The sequence below is a fragment of the Simochromis diagramma genome, unplaced genomic scaffold (assembly GCF_900408965.1).
Source record: "Simochromis diagramma unplaced genomic scaffold, fSimDia1.1 OVJJ01000557.1, whole genome shotgun sequence".
NCBI lineage: Eukaryota > Metazoa > Chordata > Actinopteri > Cichliformes > Cichlidae > Simochromis > Simochromis diagramma.
The window spans coordinates 3,090,555-3,109,372 of record NW_024387156.1 but is presented as its reverse complement, the minus strand read 5'-3'; the positions used below and the strand labels follow the sequence as shown (position 1 = coordinate 3,109,372).

At 43.0% G+C, this 18,818-nt stretch overlaps 1 protein-coding gene across 1 annotated transcript; it reads left to right on the top strand.

Moving 5' to 3' along the window:
• The first annotated feature begins 1,010 nt into the window (after positions 1-1,010).
• orc1 (origin recognition complex, subunit 1) lies at positions 1,011-16,757 on the top strand. The gene is made up of 17 exons (XM_040048504.1): positions 1,011-1,298; positions 2,875-2,999; positions 3,559-3,731; positions 3,806-4,238; positions 5,367-5,619; positions 7,075-7,137; positions 7,452-7,553; positions 10,260-10,500; positions 10,578-10,684; positions 11,057-11,158; positions 11,295-11,466; positions 11,834-11,941; positions 13,569-13,718; positions 14,124-14,243; positions 14,341-14,510; positions 14,607-14,694; positions 16,383-16,757. Exons 1-17 carry the CDS (start codon positions 1,204-1,206, stop codon positions 16,575-16,577), a joined length of 2,697 nt encoding a protein of 898 aa, XP_039904438.1. The 5' UTR covers positions 1,011-1,203; the 3' UTR covers positions 16,578-16,757.
• The last annotated feature ends 2,061 nt before the right edge of the window (positions 16,758-18,818 follow it).

The following is an 18,818-nucleotide window of genomic DNA, read 5'->3' as shown; positions in this document are numbered from 1 at the left end:
GAAGCTCATCCAGACAATTCCAAGAGTGTGTAAAGCAGTAATCAAAGCAAAGGGTAGCTATTTTGAAGAATCTAAATATAACAAATATAAAATATAAAACATGTTTTGAGTTATTTCACACTTTTTGTTTACTACATAATTCGATACGTGTTCATTGACGGTTTTGATACCTTCAGTGAGAATCTACAATGTAAAGACTCACACATTTACTATTATGTCCATGTTATAGCACATAGAGTGAAGCGTCTGTCTCAAAATGTTAACTAAACGTTTCTAACTTTTGTTGAAAATGTGATTTATGTAATGCTGACCAGGTCATTTCAAGTATGCGGCTTGTTTTGTGACACTGTTGACCTAATGTGATTAAATTATAAATATGTCGGGTTAAACAGCTGAGAGCACCTTGAGCACAGCATAGAAAAAGTTGTGCATTGAAGATGATTCTGAACCATGAAGTGTTCATCAGAACAAGCACTTCTAATTGTACTTTGGTCCTCATTGTCTTTGAAAAGCTAGAGCTGACAAAACAAGGCCAGTAAACACATTTTTATCTGTAGGTTTGGTATAGTAATCTGTCTTAATTACATTTTTATTTTTATTTTTATTTATTCATTATATGGGGGGAAAGTCCTGTCAGCCTTGTGCTCAGAGGGCTGCAGTCACCCATCTGTCCTGTTCTAATAAACACCTTCTTTAGATCTGTTCAGTTTTATTCATATGGCACTACTTAACAGTCAACAAATCTTGTCTTAAGCCACTTTATACTGTAAAGTGTTCATTTAGGACAAAGTATACTGCAAATCTACAGAATTGTCCGTTTTGACATTTAGTGAACTTCCGTAAAAAACAAAACAAAAAAACCCAGAAAATGTTCAGGCATGAATTTACCAGGACATTTGAAGAGCAAATGAAGAGCAAAGCAGAAAGTCACAGCAAGTTCATCCCTGGTGTCCTGACGCAACCCCGAAGGGCTGGAGTAATCAGCAGGGGGCAGCATGACGCCAGTGTTGAATCCTCAAGACACGAAAAAGAAAACCGGAAACTACGCATTTTTCGCGCGAAATCTCGTTCCTGTCCTGTATTGTATTTTCAGTAGATTAAATCAGAGAATCGGGCAGATCGGCTTCGCGGTGGGGAGAAGGTTACTTTGTTTTTTGTTGTTGTGCTTTTGTCCTCTGTGTGAGCTGAAAGAGACGAAACAGGATGAAATATTTCACTCGAATGAAAATCAGACGAGTATATGAGTGGAGTGGAAGGGCACGAAGCTTCAACAGGAGGCTAAAAACCCACGACTATGAGTGAGTAATTATTTTTCCACCTTAAAAATGGCTTTTTATGCTCCGTATTTTCAATGTGATGGTTAAAAATGTTTCTGTTGGAATAATTAAGGGAGATAAGAGTCCTGCGGATGAATTAAGTAGAATGACAAACTATCAAGCAACAACTATGTGATAATCATTTAAGGCAGTGGTGGGCCGCGTGATTGTGCTCTTTTGTTGTCCCTAGCCCTCGATCCCTGGGGCTGGGGGCAACAATTGTCTGTTTATTTTAAAGAAGGGAAAGTCTAGCGCTCCTTGATCTTATTCTTCACTTTATGTTGTCGGCCTTTGCCTTTGATGTGGTTACAAAAATGTCAAAGTTACCAAAGTCGACACTCATACAAAGTTAACATATAATTTACTGCCATAGTTTGTTTTATTGACTTGTTGCTAGCAGTTTGTCCACAGCATTGAACTCTCCCAGGCACAAAGATGGTAACTGGATATCACAGCTCTAATCTGGGCTCATGGGTGGAGTCAGTTTTAATGCAGTCTACCATGTTACTGTTTGCCTGGAGGGGGGCACAGTTTTAGTGATGGGTTGATGACGCCTCGTGGAATGTGTGCCACATTGGCTTTACTGTGGTTTTTTGTTTTTTTGTTGTTTTTTTTACTGTTTGTGGACTTTAAATCCACACCGGTGTTATGATCAGATGAAAGTACTCTAACCTTTTTTCCATCTCTGGGAACTCCTTCAAGAGTGTTTAAAAAAAACCATTGTGCAGAGTGTGCAAAGCAGTAATCAAAGCAAAGGGTGGCTATTTTGAAGAATCTAAAATATAAAACATGTTTTCTGTACTACATAATTCCACAGGTGTTCATTTATAGTTTTGATGCCTTCTGTGAGAATTCACAATGTAAATAGTCACACACTTATTATTATGTCCATGTTGTAGCACATAGAGTGAAGTGTCTGTCTCAAAATCTTTACTAAACATTTCCAACTTTTGTTAAAAATGTGATTTATGTAATGCTGACCAGGTCATTTCAAGTATGTGGCTTGTTTTGTGGACTTTAAATCCACACCGGTGTTGTGACCAGATGGAAGTACTCTACCCTTCTTTCCATAGAAATCTAGAAGAACTGTTAAAGTGTATTTTCAGAAGTTTGTTAGTTATGTTTTGGTGCTTTGAAATGACCCTCCAAAAGTTGATTCTGTTCATCTGGACGCAGCATTTTGTTGGAGAAACGTTGGAGAACCGATCCTTGGGGTGCACCAATTTTTGGCGCAATCTTTATAAGATTGGGGAAACCTGCAGTCAGCTGAGACGGAAGAAGTCACTTGGATGAGTGACGAAACGTTTCTCCAACAAAACGCTACGTCCAGATGAACAGAATCAACTTTTGGAGATTTACTTTCCTGGATGACTGAGAATGCATCAAGACGTTTGAAATGACCCGTTTTGAAATTTAAACCCTAAACCAGAAATCAAATATCTGCTAGATGACAAAGGCGTTGTGACACCATTGATCAATGTGGCTGTATTTTGAGATTCCAGTTCTTGCTCCCATAATCGGTAGTTTTTGATTGTTTCTTTTCTCCCGTTTGTTTCAGCTCTTTTGCGATCAGTGTGGAGGGTCTCTCAAAAATCATCATCAACACAGGCCAACACATCCTCATAGAGGGGTATGATGAAGACAACCCATATGTGGCCAAAGTTACCAGGCTGTATGGTGATGGTGAGTCGTATTCACACAAGCTTGGAGCTGGCTCAGCTAACCAAGGACCTGACGTGTACTTTTCTCAACTGATGACAAATAACTTAGGCTCTGATTTGGGATTTAACTCAAGACAGATTTGGTTCTGACCCTCAAGCTGACATGGACGTGTTTCAAGTTTGACAAACAGCTTTTTTAAATTAATTAATTGTTTTTATGAATTGACATCGACTTTGGCAACTTGAGTCCTGAGCTGGACTTGACTTAAACGATGATACATTATTTTAGACTTGAATAACCCAAGGAGCAATCAGGGCTCGCAAAATCACTAGTCCGACGTCCCGGAGCTAGCGATATCTCCGGTCGGACGACCAAAATCTATCTCAGCCCCGCCCGTCGGGTTATCATGGTCTTGTTTCAAATAGTAATGGATTTAGAATAATTTAGAACTCGACTTGACTTTCTTGGACTTCAGTTGGACTAAAACAACTCGAGACTAATCTCAAATGGCCTAACTTGATATTTACTCTGTTCCACTTTGAGACACTGACTTTCTTTGTCTTGTGCCTGTCTCTTCCAGAGAATGGGCAACAGATGAAGGCAGTAGTTCAGTGGTTCATGCGTGTGTCTGAATTGCCTGTCAACAAACTGAAATTGCTTGGCAGAGAGCCTCATCCGCAGGAGATCTTCTACTATGAATGTCGTAATTGTGATAATGAGGTCAACGTCGAGTCCATCCTCAGGCCTGTGAAGGTGAGCTTCATTTAAATCACAAATGCTTTAAAGTCAAATGCGAAAATGTTTAATTTCCTTCCTTTATCTCCAAGGTGAAGCACCTCGGCAGCAATGACCCGTTCCCTGACTCCTCTGACAAAGATACCCTGTACGTGAAGTTGTCCTGGGACTCCAAGGTCTTCGGGGTGGTGAACTCGACCGTGATGGAGTCTCCCGCTGAGCCAGCACCTGCTTCTTCACCTCCTTCCTGTCTTAAACCCTCCCTCCCGATATCACCTTCTTGCTCCCAGTCTGCAGCCACCCCCAGAGGACCCTCTCGGCGTGTCCTACCCACACCGGACCACGCCATAATGCAGAAGGCGTCATTAGGGGAAGTTGGCTGCAGCAGTGTAGGTACACCTGCCAATGTCGAGGCTGAGTCACTTCACTCGGCCACTAAACTGTCAGCGTCAAAATGCCTCAGTGCCAAGAGGAGGAATGCCACGGCCAGGACGCCTGGTGTCCGAAAGAGACTGGAGCTCAGCAGTGAGTGTTCGCACAAGGATTTTAAAATGCAACCATTTTGTTGTACCAGAGAACAACAGGGCTTTTTATCAAATCAAATGAAGAAGAAAAGGTTATTTATGGATGGCACCAGCACCTGGGCCATATTTGTCACTGTGTAGCATACCACCTTCTTCTTTTCTTTTTCCAGAAAGGAATTTTCTCCCTTCTTATCTTATATAGGATTCTAGCTCCTCAGCAGAACTGGATCATTGTCATATTTATAGTTTCATGATCCAGTAAATGTTTTCAATTGGCCAATGGCCTGGACCAGGTCAGTTCAGCCCCTGGACTCTTCTACAAAACCAATATGCGGTTTGACAGGAGCAAGTTTCTCTAAACCCCGTAGATGCCTTTCAGCATTTCCGGTGCCTTTCCAGGTGTGCAAGTCAGTTCCATAAATACTAATGTACCTCCATATTATCAGAGATTTAGACTCACTGATGGCCCCTCTTCCTTTTTGTCCCAACGATGCAGCATTCTTGTCTCCCAAATTTCTAGTTTCAATTTATTTGACCAAGCAACAGTTTTCAACTTTGTCTCAGTCCATTTTAAATCACCTACGACCCAAAGAAGACGAAGTGTTTCTGGATCATGTTCACGAAGAAGCTTTCTAGAAGCTTCCTAGCCCACGCAATGATTTCCATGACAGATCTGAGTCCTGTGAAGCTTGAAAGCCCACAGATTACAGGAATCCAAGACTGATTTTCAGCCGTGTCCTTGATGATAAGATATTCAAAGTCTTGGCTTTTATGTTGAGAATCTGAATTTCTTCCACAATTTGTAGACGTATTTGCAGATTTAGTGACAATGCCCATCTTTACGTCTCTGAGCTTTTTAATCCAATCCTGCTGCAGTCGATGTTCATTTTAGATTTATTTAAAAGCACTTTTTTAGCCCTTTGATTTGTTCTATTGTGAATAAAATATGGGTTAGAGATTTGCAATTCATTGCATTTTCTTATTTATTGACATTGTAAACAGAATCCCGAGTTTTGGGGCCAATACCTTACAATATGAAGCGCCTTAAAGCGGCTGTTGTGATTTGGCACTATATAAATAAAACTGCATTAAGTGAATAAAACTCTGTTGTCCATCTTTGTTCTGTCAGGTCCAGACAAGTCAGTGACAGGTGAAGAAGTCCTGAGTCAGCTGCTAAACGAAGAGTTGGAATCAAAGGTGACACTGACTCGCAGGCTTCCTCCCTCTGCCGCTCATCCTCTGCCCGTCACCCACAGCCTCACACCCCTGAGGAAGGCCCGCAGACCCACCGGTGCTCGGTGTGGTGTCCCCTCATCTGTCTTCCTCAACAAACTCTCTGATTCGGATAGCCCTCTGTCACCAGCCAAGGATGACTCCACAAGGTCAGCACCGTCTCGCACACAACACACCGAAAGCCAGTCATTTAATTATGTAAATTCAACCGTCACACAGTTTACAATATGCAGTAGAAACTCTAAGTTAGGTTTAGGGATTTTCAAGTTAAGATTGAAAAATTAAGAGATTTTCATTGACACTCACAGCTTCCTACTTTCAGCTTAAGGTCCGTTTAGGTTTTGCTTGTTTTAAACTTTTCAAACGCAAAGATAAACAGGTTGAAACCAGAAAGCTTCTATATTTAGTTTTTTAAAATGACTTAAACTCGATGTAAACATACACACTTGTAGTGAAAGGGGTTGTTGTAGCTCAGGAGGTGGAGCCTGATTTTTATACTGGTCAAAACAGGTACAACAGTTCAAAGGAATGTGAGCATAATTAGGTTATTGGTTTAAAACCTGAGATAACTGGTATAAAACCAAGCACACTGGCGCCACTTTCAGTCCTTGGGAGGTGATGAAATGGTGACTGGTTCAACAAAGATCTTGGTTAGGACACAGAGGATAAGCGATGCCACTCCAAGGAGAGTATACAGTGGTGTGAAAAAGCGTTTGTCCCCTCACTGATGTCCTCTTTTTTTATGTTTGTCACACTTTAGTACTTGTTGTTGTTTGATGCTCTGAAACATTTGACAAAGACAACAAACATGCACTTACTAAATAAAGGTGTTTATTATTAAAAGGGGGGGATCCAAACCTACATAGCCCTGTGCGGGGAAAAGTGACCCCCTCCCCTTCTTATGGTGACTCTACCATAAGAAAGAGACTAGGCAAGAAATGGCCGGCATGGCAAGAATATCCTAAAAGTTTGTGCAAAATATTGTGTGGATGAAGAGACAAAAGTTGAACCTTTTGGAAGGTGTGTTTCACATTACATCTCATGATAGTAACAGCATTTCAGAAAAGGAAGATCATACTAACAGCTGGATGTGATGGTCTGGGGCAGGTCAGGACCTGGAAGACTTGCTGTGGTAAATGAACCATGAATGCTGCTGTCTGCCAAAACACCCTGAAGGACAAAGTCCAGCCATCTGTTTGTGCCCTCAAGCTGAAGCACACCTCAGGTCTGCAGCAGGACAATGATCCAAAGTCCACCTTTGAATGCCTTAAGAAAAACAAATTGAAGACTTTGGAGGGGCCTGGTCAAAGCCCTGACTTGAATCTGACTGAGATGCTGTGGCATGACCTTAAAAGGGTGTGTCATGCCGGAAAACCCTCCAATGTGGCTGAATTATAACAATTCTGCAAAGATGAGTGGGTCAGAATCCTCCACAGTGCTTCACCACCAGTTATCACAAATTCTTGATTGCAGTTGTTGCTGCTAAGGGAGGCCCAACCAGTTATTAGCCATGTAGGTTTGGATCGCTATATTAAAGTGATTAGCCTTTCAGTGTCTAGAGAGATTTTCAAATGTTGTAACAAGTCCTGTGTGTTTTCAAACAGAGCTACAACTGTGTCACAAAAGAAAGAGCTGAAAACCATTAAAGAGCCAGTCCTCGGTGTTCTGTGAGTACACTCATCCATACATTTACCCTTCATAATCTTTCACTCTGCACACAGACAGCACCGCGTGATGCTAACGTCACCTGTTTATCGTTGTTGTTTCAACATGTTTGGTTTGCTACAGTTTGTATCCAGTTCTACTTTCCTCTTAGAAGTATCAACCAGGTTCACCTGACTAACATTCATATTCACATACAAGTCACACACACTGTGCATTTGATATATGCGTTGAATTTAAGATGTGGTTTTCCTTATGTAGACTAAACCAAAAACTACAGGCTGTTCCTCTTATACCCGTCCATGTGTTGTGTGTGTAGAGCGGAGGTGGAGAATGAAAAGTCTCCAATGGTCACTGAAACACCGAGGAGCTCTAAGAGGAAGTCGGCCATGCTGGTGTCATCACGCATCAAGAAACAGCTGTGAGTGCAAAAGTGGATCCATGGGATCTCTCTTATTTTTACATACAGTGGTGTGAAAGAGTGCATGTATGCTTGTATGTGCAGTTATGCAAAACGACCCTGCAGGCAGTCTTGAAACTTGGATCGTGGCTCAAGAGTTGGCAGTTCGTCTTGTAATCGGAAGGTTGCCGGTTCGAGCCCCGGCTCGGACAGTCTCGGTCGTTGTGTCCTTGGGCAAGACACTTCAGCTACCGCCTACTGGTGTTGGCCAGAGGGGCCGATGGCGCGATATGGCAGCCTCGCTTCTGTCAGTCTGCCCCAGGGCAGCTGTGGCTACAACTTGCCTCCACCAGTGTGTGAATGTGAGAGTGAATGAATAGTGGAATTGTAAAGTGCTTTGAGGGTCTCGAAAAGCGCTATATAAATCCAATCCGTTATTATTATTATTATTATTATTATTATTATTGTTATTATCCTCTGCCAGAGGCCTAAGAGCGTGAGATCCTGTGCAGTACCTTTGCTATTCCTATGATCACGCTCTTCTGGACAAAGATCTTGGATGTCATTCCTGGAATCTGCTGGAGCCACTTGGCTGGTTTGGGGGAAGCTTCACTGTCCCAAGTGCTCCACTTACCACGGGGACCATAGTTGCTTTCTTCCATATCTTCTTTAGCTCCCCTGTTAGCTCTAGGTATTTCTCCAGCTTCTCCTGTTCCTTCTTTCTGATGTTGCTTGGCACAGTTGGATCTATCACCACAGCCTTCTTCCTCTACTTATTCAGCACTAGTATGATCGGTTGGTTAGCCATCACCAGTTTGTCTATCTGTGTCTACAAGACCCACAGGATCTTAGCTCGGTCATTCTCAGCCACCCTAGGGGCATATATTCCAGGCCACACTCGGCACGGCACAGATGTTCCTGTACACTATGCCGGCCACTTGGTTATGGCGTTCCATGTATGCCTTGCCTGCTAGCATCTTGCACCCTGCTGTTATGTGCTGGATTGTCTCAGTGGCATCTTTACACAGCCTGCACCTGGGGTCTTGCCTGGTGTGATAGACCCCAGCCTCTATGGATCTTGTACTCAGAGCTTGTTCTTGTGCTGCCATGATGAGTGCCTCTGTGCTGTCTTTCAGTCCAGCTTTGTCCAGCCACTGGTAGGATTTCTGGATGTCAGCCACCTCCTCTATTTGCCAGTGGTACATACTGTGCAGGGTCCTGTTCTTTCTCAAGTTTCTGCTGCCTGTGGTATTCATAATGCACACATCATCTTCTTGATGATCACGGATGTTTGTTTCATCCTGGTTATTGGTTCTGACACCCACTAGTACTCACCCTCGTTCCTTTCACTTAGCACACATTCTCAGGATGCTGGAGTTTGGGTGAAACCCTCCATGGATGATAAGGAGCTTTCTTGTCTTGTTGTCAGTGGCTTCTGTCTCCTTCTTTTGCCAGCTTATTATCTCAGCAGGATATCTTGTGACTGGCAGGGCATAGATGTTGATTGCCCGGATCTTGTTCTTGGTTGCAGCTTTCCTAGCGGCCCTTTCATGCTTCCCATTTGCCTGTGGTATTCCAAGGTACTTGTAGCTGTCTGCAATGTTGCCTTCTGGTAGTTCTGACTGCCTTCCCTATCCTTGTTACCATGTGACTACACTCCAGTGTTGTTGGTGTAGTATCCACTGGTGTGGATCAGTTAACTGATGTGTCATTCACTCTTGGCATACAGCTCGGTGTCATCCATGTGGCGGAGGTGCTGACGATTGCTCCATTTCGTAGTCGGTATCCTTAGCTAGTCTTGTTGAGGATTCGGCTGAGGCGGTTCAGGTCTTTGCGAAACGGCAGCAATGACAGAGCATCTCACTGGTAAATCCCACACTTAATGGCAACTTGTGCAACTGGCTTATAGTTTGCCATTGACTTTCTGATGGCGAATTTGTTTGTGTCCGTGTGCGTGCAGCGTGATGGTTAGCACTGTTTCTCCTCACATGCAAGGCCTTGAATAGTCAGGCCCCATCTTATCTTAATGACCTTAAAGTACCATATCAGCCCATTAGAGCACTTCTCTCTTGGACTTCAGGCTTACTTGGGGTTCCTAGGATATTTAAAGGTAGAAGAGCATTAGGCTGTATAAATAAACCTGAATTGAATGGAAAGTTGAACGTTCTGAGTTTGACTCAACCAACTAGTCGAGGCCTTTCTGTGTGGAGTTTGCATGTTCTCTCCAGGTACACCGGCTTCCTCTGAAGTTAATTACATCTAAATTGTGCATAAGTATGAAAGTGAAGGATTGTCTTTGTGCATCAGGCTGCCCACCTGTGCAGGGTGTACCCCACCTCTTGTCCAGTGATTGCCACATCATAAAGTCACGCATGAATATGTGGAGCAAAATTAAGTATAATTAGTGAGCGTTGTTTGAAACCACACAGTGTGCATAATTTATTTATAAGGGCCAGTAAGCTTCCAGGCCTTAAAACATTTCAAGCAATAAGAAATACCTGGATTAAAGGTGTGAGGGCACCATTACTGCTGCTTGAAGCTTGAATTAACACGATTTGTTTCAAATGATCATTTTAACGTTCACACCCTTTCTGTTGTTTTATTTTTTTAACTTGTGTCAGTCTTATGTAGTCTGTGTTTTGGCTTCGTAGCACCACCAGAATCTAACATTAACAAAGTGAAAAAGGACTCGTAAATCTTAAGGGTGTCTGTTATGTGTTCCATCAGGAATCTTCTGGAAAACGATCAGGACCTAAACTCATCTGGAGAGGAAGAGGATGAGTTTGTTCCATCTAAGAATGACTTGCTGAGCAGCGAAGAGGAGGGTCAAGATGAGGATGGGCCGAATATTGATGATCAAGTGTCAGCGAAGAAGTTCCGATATGTTGCAACGGGTTCTCGCAATTCTCGTTCAAAAAGGAAATCTTACTCCTCAGCGAGAACACAACGAAGAACTCCCGCAAAGAAGGTGATGAAGACCAGACGCACACTGATATTCAGACATGAGATCACCACTTTCTCACCGTCTCTCTCCTATTTCTACAGATCTCGCCGGGAACGCCCAAAACCCCCCGTCACGCCACGCCCAGCATCCCCATCAGGTCCCTGCAGACCCAACAGCCGGCTAACATCCTGGAGGAAGCCAGAGCCAGGTGAGCTCACGGTAGACACAAGTGAAAGGACTCAGAAAACTAAACTTTCTTTGTTGCGGTGCAGACACATCGGATGGTGAGCATGACGCTTCATGCGTATCCATGTTGTATGATAAAGATACAGCCGTGGACCTTTTTTCTTTTCTTTTTTTCTTTGAACCGCAACCACAGTGCAGCAACAATGCATGCACCCTTCAGGTGGACTTTGAGTGTCCTTGAAAGTCAAACAGGAACAACTGTGTTATTGTGTCTGCAGCTGACCTTTTGGTCGCGTATGTGTGAAAGAGGGCTGTAGTAAAGCACGTTGCAGTCACGAAGTAGAAGATGAAATTGAAACTGTTGTATTTTAATGAGTTCTTCCTCTTTTATCAGGCTGCATGTGTCATCGGTGCCAGAGTCTCTGCCCTGCAGGGAGCAGGAGTTTCAGGACATCTACAGCTTTGTGGAAAGCAAGATCATTGACAACACAGGAGGGTGAGAGAAAGCTTTTAGCAGTCTTACTGGAGTCGCATCTGCACGCTTCAGGGTCTACATGTCTCGAGGTTGTTTTTTGTTTTTTTGTTTTTTTTTGTCTTTTTTTGAAAAACTGTGGGATTTTGTTTTATTACAGGTGCATGTACATCTCTGGTGTGCCAGGAACTGGAAAGACAGCGACAGTTCATGAGGTGATTCGCTGTCTGCAGCACGCAGCTGACATGGACGAAATCCCTTCATTCCACTTCATCGAGATCAATGGGATGAAAATGACAGACCCACACCAGGCCTACGTCCAAATCCTACAGGTGGGAATGAAGCTTTTTCACAGCCGCTGCAGGTTTTAGTCAAGTAATAATCATTTTGCTTTATCACTTCACCAACTTACTCTTCAGAGCTTATAACATGTGTGTGTGTGTGTGTGTGTGTGTGTGTGTGTGTGTGTGTGTGTGTGTGTGTGTGTGTGTGTGTGTGTGTGTGTGTGTGTGTGTGTGTGTGGTGTGTGTGTGTGTACAGTGTACAGTGCTATCTATCCCTATGTGCTTTTATCCAACATTCACAGACTTGTGATTAATGCATATGGGGGCAGCTCGTGGTTCATTGTGCTGGCCAGATTGACACATGGGCCATCTGCTGACCTGCCGTACTAACGTCTCATTTATCTCATCCCTGCAGAAACTGACTGGTCAGAAAGCCACACCTGACCACGCAGCAGTTCTGCTGGAAAAGAGATTCAGCAACCTAGCGCCCAGGAAGGAGACTATTGTGATGCTCGTGGATGAAGTAAGAACAATTTTTTTTTTTTTTTTTTCTTTTAAAGAGGAAATTTTTTCCGCTTATCCTTATCATAGTCATGGGGGCCCGGAGCTTATCCCAGCTACAATAGAGCAAAAGGCAGGGGACACCCTCAGTATATCAACAGTGTGCCACAGGGCTAACACAGAGATGGATAACTATGTGCACGTACATTGACAAATATGGGCAATTTAGAGTCACCAATTAACCCAACCCTAGTAACCGCATGTCTGTGGACTGTGGAGGAAGCCGGAGTACCCGGAGAGAACCCACAGAGACACATGAGGAACATGCAAACTCCACACAGAAAGTCGACTCAGGACCTTCTCCCTGTGAGGTGCTAACAGTGCTAACCACCATGCCACCGTGCGGCGTGAGAACAAGTTCAGCATTCTTAAATTATATTCTGTGAGCAAAGCCCCTGACTTCACATTCCCTTGTTCACCATTTATCACAAGGTAACTGGTATTCTGCCTAATAGTCCGAGAAATGTAGGTTGCTCTCAGGAGCTATGAATTTCATACTGTGATACTGTGATGCCATCTGCACATCAAGTACAGTCGTGAAGTTTCCTTGATATTAAATATTCCGCAATCAGCTGTTTGTGGTGTTATGACAACTCAGGCACAAAGTGGAAAGCCACATAAAATCACTAAGTAGGGTCAGCGAAGGCTGAGTTGTGTGGTGTCCAGAGGTCAGCAACGCTCTGTAGAGTCAGTCGCTATAGACCTCTAAACTCAGATTAGCTCGAGAACTGTGTGTAGACAGCTTTCCATTGAAACCCATGCAGCTGCATGCAATCCTTAAATCATGAAGCACAATGCAAAGCAATGAACGCAGAGGTGTAAAGCATGTCAGCACTGGACTGTAGAGCAGAGAAGACGTGTTTCCTGGAGGAACAAATCATGCATGTTTGTAGTTCCAGAGAAAGGAACTCTTAATGCTTCAGCAGAACGAGACATTTTGAACGATTTCATGCTCCCAACTACGTTGGAACAGTTTGGGGGTGGCTCCTTCCTGCACACCACTGCACAAAGCAAGATCTATAAAGACCTGCATGAGCAGGTTTGGTGCGGTAGAACTGGACTGGCCTGCACAGAGTCCCCACTCAGCTGTATAGAACATCTTTGGGATAAAACAGACCCGAGTCTATAAACCGGACTTTGTCGTCCAACCACAATGTCTGACCTATATTTGGAAATATAGTCTATTTAGTTTTAACAAGTTCATGTCTGGTTGGGATATGTGCATCACAGAGGCCGATATTACTCTAATTAGTAATATAAATCATACTGGATAACCGTTTGTTCTGTCTCTGTGTTAGCCCTGTGTTAGGTTGGTGACCTATCCAGGGTGTGCCCCGCCTCTCACCCTATGATAGCTGGGATAGGCTTCAGCCCCCTCCCACCCGTAACCCTTTCCCCTGTAAGGATGAGCGGGAAGAGGATGGATGGATAACTTTTGCTACACATGTTGCAGAACCCCAGGTTTCTCAGGAAATGGTGCCTGCTCACACCATGTATAGAGCCTGTGTGCTTGTCTGTCACTTTTAACTAAGAATTGTGACAGCAGAATAACCATCCTGTACTATATTTTTTGTTTCGGCCCGCTTTAGTTAGACCTGCTGTGGACGAGGAAGCAGAACGTGATGTACAACCTGTTCGATTGGCCGACACGGCGTCATGCTCGCCTGGTGGTGCTGACCATCGCCAACACAATGGATCTGCCTGAGAGAATCATGATCAACAGAGTGGCCAGTAGACTGGTGAGACTGTGATTAAACACTGCTATTCTTTACATTCCCTGACAGCAATACTATGAATGATGGTTTAAAGGTCACTGCTGTGTGGTAAAAAGATTTGAGCATGAAGCCAAAGCCACAATTTACTGGCTGATTTATGTTCCTGCCCTCACATGGACACAAGCTGAAGCTGTGACAAAGTAGTAGCAACAGAAATGCACTTGTGTAATTCTCATTCAAGACTGTGTTAAACAATTTGACATCACTTTACTTCCTGTCTTTTCCAGATCATTTCTTCTCCTACTTATTTTGCTTTTCAGCCCTTTGAATATCTGAATATTAATACAACAACTAAATATCTCATTCAGATGACTTGTAGGAAAAAAACATAAACTAAAAGCCACTGATCATTTGCATTGCTGCTTCCAGGGTTTGACCAGGATGTCATTCCAGCCGTACAGCTTCAAGCAGTTGCAGGAGATCATCATGTCCAGGCTGAACAAGTTGAAAGCCTTTGAGGAGGACGCTCTGCAGTTGGTGTCCAGGAAGGTTGGCAACCAGATTGTCTTTAATGCAGTCTCACCCGCTCTGTTGTGTACTGACCTGCCCACCGTCAAGTCACGTCCGTGTCCCTCATATCTGGCAGGTGGCCGCTCTGTCCGGTGATGCTCGCCGATGTTTGGACATCTGTCGGCGGGCAACGGAGATCTGTGAGCACTCAGCTGCTGACCCTTCCTCCACAGGATTGGTGGGAATGAGTCACGTGATGGAAGCACTGAATGAGATGTTTTCCTCTGCCTACATCACTGCCATCAGGTGAGACCAAACCTTTGGTCACTTTAGTAATGCACGCTGTAGAGATGTGCATTGGCAGCTGTGAGGAGAAGTGACTGATGTGGTTTGTTTTTTCAGGTGTGCGTCAACACAGGAGCAGCTCTTCCTCAGAGCTGCTATTGCAGAGTTTAGGCGGCTGGGATTGGAAGAGGCGACTTTCCAACAGGTGAGAAATATAAAACAATGGAGGTTACTAAAACAAAACCAACAAGCCTCTATAGACTGTATATGAAACGATTCCATAAGTTGATTTACTTTTTTAAAGGCTTCAATAAATACACATTTAAAGAATAAAATACAAACCTTAAATCTAACATGAATACAGATATTCATTCATAATCTAGAAATCATGTTTCGCTGGATGTTCTGTGAGGAATTAGATGAGCTCAGAAACACAGACCTACATCTTTATTTAGATTACAGTCTGTGCAGTCTATCTCTGTGCAGTCTATCTCTGTGCAGTCTCTCTCTGTGCAGTCTCTCTCTGTGCAGTCTATCTCTGTGCAGTCTATCTCTGTGCAGTCTATCTCTGTGCAGTCTATCTCTGTGCAGTCTATCTCTGTGCAGTCTATCTCTGTGCAGTCTATCTCTGTGCAGTCTATCTCTGTGCAGTCTATCTCTGTGCAGTCTATCTCTGTGCAGTCTATCTCTGTGCAGTCTATCTCTGTGCAGTCTATCACAGTACATCACACATGTTGACCGAGGTGATGCAAGAGAAAACTCATCTGTTATGATGATAAATCACTGGGCTTTCAGCTTACCCAGCTCCAGTCGTCGTTAACTGGAGGTGAATGAGAGAGATCTCTGCAGTGTCCTAAAGAATGAAATGCGTGTCGATTTCAGGGACAATGGCAGTGATGCTTGCATAATATCCAGAGGATGTTGCATTGGAATAACTTCATTCATCATCCAGGAACTTCCTGTATATTCTCTCTAAATAAGCCTTGGTACTGCCCCATTTTAGAGTCTGACAATGGGTCCAATGATTTCATCCCAAAACCTAGTGGCCCTCAGGGCTGTTGCCTATCCTGTAGCGGTCTGTGCATCCCTCCATGCCTGTGTTTTACCAGACCATCACTGGTCCACCTCAGCATGACCCATCAGTCATGCTGGACGATGTAACAGGCAGCATAATTTTCTGTACAGATTCTCCACAGTCTTTTTATGGTTGTCACATGTGTTTAGAATGAGCCTGCTGTATTCTGTAAAAAGCATCAATGTACCTACCAGTTCTGGTTCTCTATGGCAAAGGCCAGTCTTGCTCCATGGCAGTGAGCATAGGGACCACTAGAGGGTGTCATGCAACCAGTAGCACGCTGGTCAGAAAAGATGAGGAGGGAAAAATTTCAGTTTCTGCTTCCTGCAAAACATCCCTGTGTTGGGGTTTCTCATTGTTACCCTTCTAGTGCACTTGTTAATTTGAAATGAATTAATCCTCTCAGCTACTTAACTAACCTGATATCCTCTTAATTAGGGTTATATTAGCACAGAAATCGTTAAAAGTAGGACCTTTTTTTTAAAATGGGGATTTAAAACTTGTAATAGGCAGCTTTAGCTCTCTTTGCCTGTTTGCCAATTCCATGAATGTTTCAACTTATAAACCTTTTTTCCCTCAAACAAAATGTGTGATGATTGACAGATAACACAACAAACATCAGTCGTTTACTCGGTTACTACAATAATTGCAGCCCAGATTTTCTACAGTTATAAGCTTAAAAGGCTACACATAAAGATAACAATTGTAGCTGATTGTGTCATTTTAACACAGTCCACTTTCACATTGCACTGTGGAATTGGAGTGCTGTGTCTCAACTTGAAATGCAACATCAGGTCCCCTTGTGTTTTGTATGCCAGGTGTTCGTGCAGCACCAAGCTCTCTGTCGGATTGAAGGTCTTCGGCCCATCGGTGTCTCGGAGGGTCTGGCTGTTTGTCAGCGTCTGGGAGCCTGCAGGCTGCTGCTGCTGGAACCGAGTCACCTGGGAGTCCTGCAGCACATCCGACTCAACGTCAGCCAGGATGACATCTTTTATGCCTTGAAAGCTGACTGAAGGGGGGAGTCTTTCACACAAACTGAACAATGACAGAAAAGTGAACCCTCGTCCACGGATTTCAGTTATGAGCTTAAATCTTTGTCATGCTCCCAATTTTACTGGAAGATTTTCTTCTGTCTCTGGATTTTATTTTTTATGTTTGTCTTAAATGTACAATAAAATTCTACTAATCCCTCAGTTGCTTTCTTGGAGTAATATTAAAACCTCTTTGATTATAGTTTCTTTAGAGTTTTAGCTGCACTTTAGGGATCAGGAACACTCAAGCTGTAAAGAAACTTAAAGACGCTTCTCTGCTAGCAGAGTTTGATCAGAGTTTAATATGGAAAACACATCACCATCATGACTGTGGACCATGTTGCCGATTCACTGAAGCACAACTCTTTTCTCTATGAACCAAGGAATACTTTTTTTGGTAATCATTATGTAGCATATCCACATTTTGTACATTAAACAAGTTGTTCATTAACACAAACCCATGTTTGTTTAATGTCAATAATCTGCAGCTACAAACAAATGAATTTAAGTGTTGTGCTTCTGCTGTAGGTTTTGTGACCTGCATGTTTAGTTTTAGTTTTTGACCTATGTGGTATATGTGATTTAAGATATTATGTGGTTTTTGAGAAGAAATAAAACTCATTTGACGAAGGATATTTGGCATGCAGACCGCAATAGTCAGGGATCAAGTCATCAACCTTCCAATTAGTAGATGAACTGCTCTACCCTGAACCAGCAGTATGTACAAACACCATAAAGTGTAGCAGCCTCACTGCATGGCGACAGAGATCAAAACTGTTTTCCTGTGTGGAATAGGAAAATGAGACCAACATGGACTAAAGTGCCTAATAAAGCATGGATAGATGCTCCCAAGTTGCAAAATGAGAAGTTGGCAAGATCACTTTGTGAAAGCGCTCAGACCTGAATACAAACATATATACAAAAGTCCACAACTGGACCTTTGAATCAGTGATCAGTCAAACTAGTGGTTGATATATTAAAACTGTAAGATCATTTATAATGATTGAACAGCACATGGATTAACAGTGTGAAAACACTGAATATTGATCTTTTAAACAGCATTTCAGTTGTCGTCTTGTTGGCCTGTCAATTTGGGCTGAGGTCCGACAAGAAAACTCATCATTGTGTCAGGGAAACATGGAGAGAAAGCCCGAGTGAACAGATGCTGGAGTTTGAGTTTTGCTATTGGTGTAGGCTGCTGGGGAATTCCCATGATGCACTGAGTGTTTCCCCTTCACTCACCTTTTCCCCTCCTCACGTGTTTGTACACCACTCTGGATTTAATCATTAGTTGTTATTAATCTCTGGCTCTCTTCCACAGTGTTTTTGTCCTGTCTTCCTCCCCTTACTTCCAACCGGTCACGCAGACCTGCCTGATTCTGTCGGAGGTTTCTTCCTGTTAAAGGGGACTTTTTCCTTCCCATTGCAGACAGGGGGTCATATGATTGTTGTGGTTTTTTCTGTGTTATTGTAGGGTCTTTACCTTACAAAATAAAGAGCTTTGAGGCAACTGTTGTTGTGATTTGATGTTATATTAATAAAATTTAATTTAATTAATGGTGCATACGTTTGAGAAAGCTTATGAGCAGTTTGAGAAGAAGTGGTACAGGAAGAGGCGTCTTCAGTCTCAGCTTAATGCAGGTTTCCCCAACATAACAAATAGTACATTTGCATAATGACTGAAACTAGCACTGCTGGCCACTCGCAGTGTTTGTGCTCTTGGAATTGTGTCTTCATTCTACATATTTTACATACAAGGGTCAGTAATACAGGCATAATCACAGGTGTACCGTGGCTTTAAAAGTTCCTTTTTTCTAAATTAAAGAAATATTTTATGCACTTTCTTCTTAGATCTAACAAATGCACCTCTAGCTTTATTCTCATATATTTTGTTCTGATCCAACTGTAACAGTGAGTATTTCTCAGATTCTTGGTCAGCCAAATTCAATTTTGGAGATTATCTCATTATTTTGGTTATTATTTTTGATTTATCTATTTTTTCTTTAGAGCAACCCTTTTCCATATTCATATGGCCAAATCTGTGATGTCTGGGGCCTGGATCTCTTCCATGCATGCTTCATGCCCTGGGGGACGGGGCTATGGTTCCCACACCCTCTAGCAGATCGTTACATGGAGAACGCACACAGGTGTACACACAGGTGTGCACACTATTTTTTTTGGCTCCTACCTCAAAGCACATTGTGTGCTGTTGGTCTTGCGTGC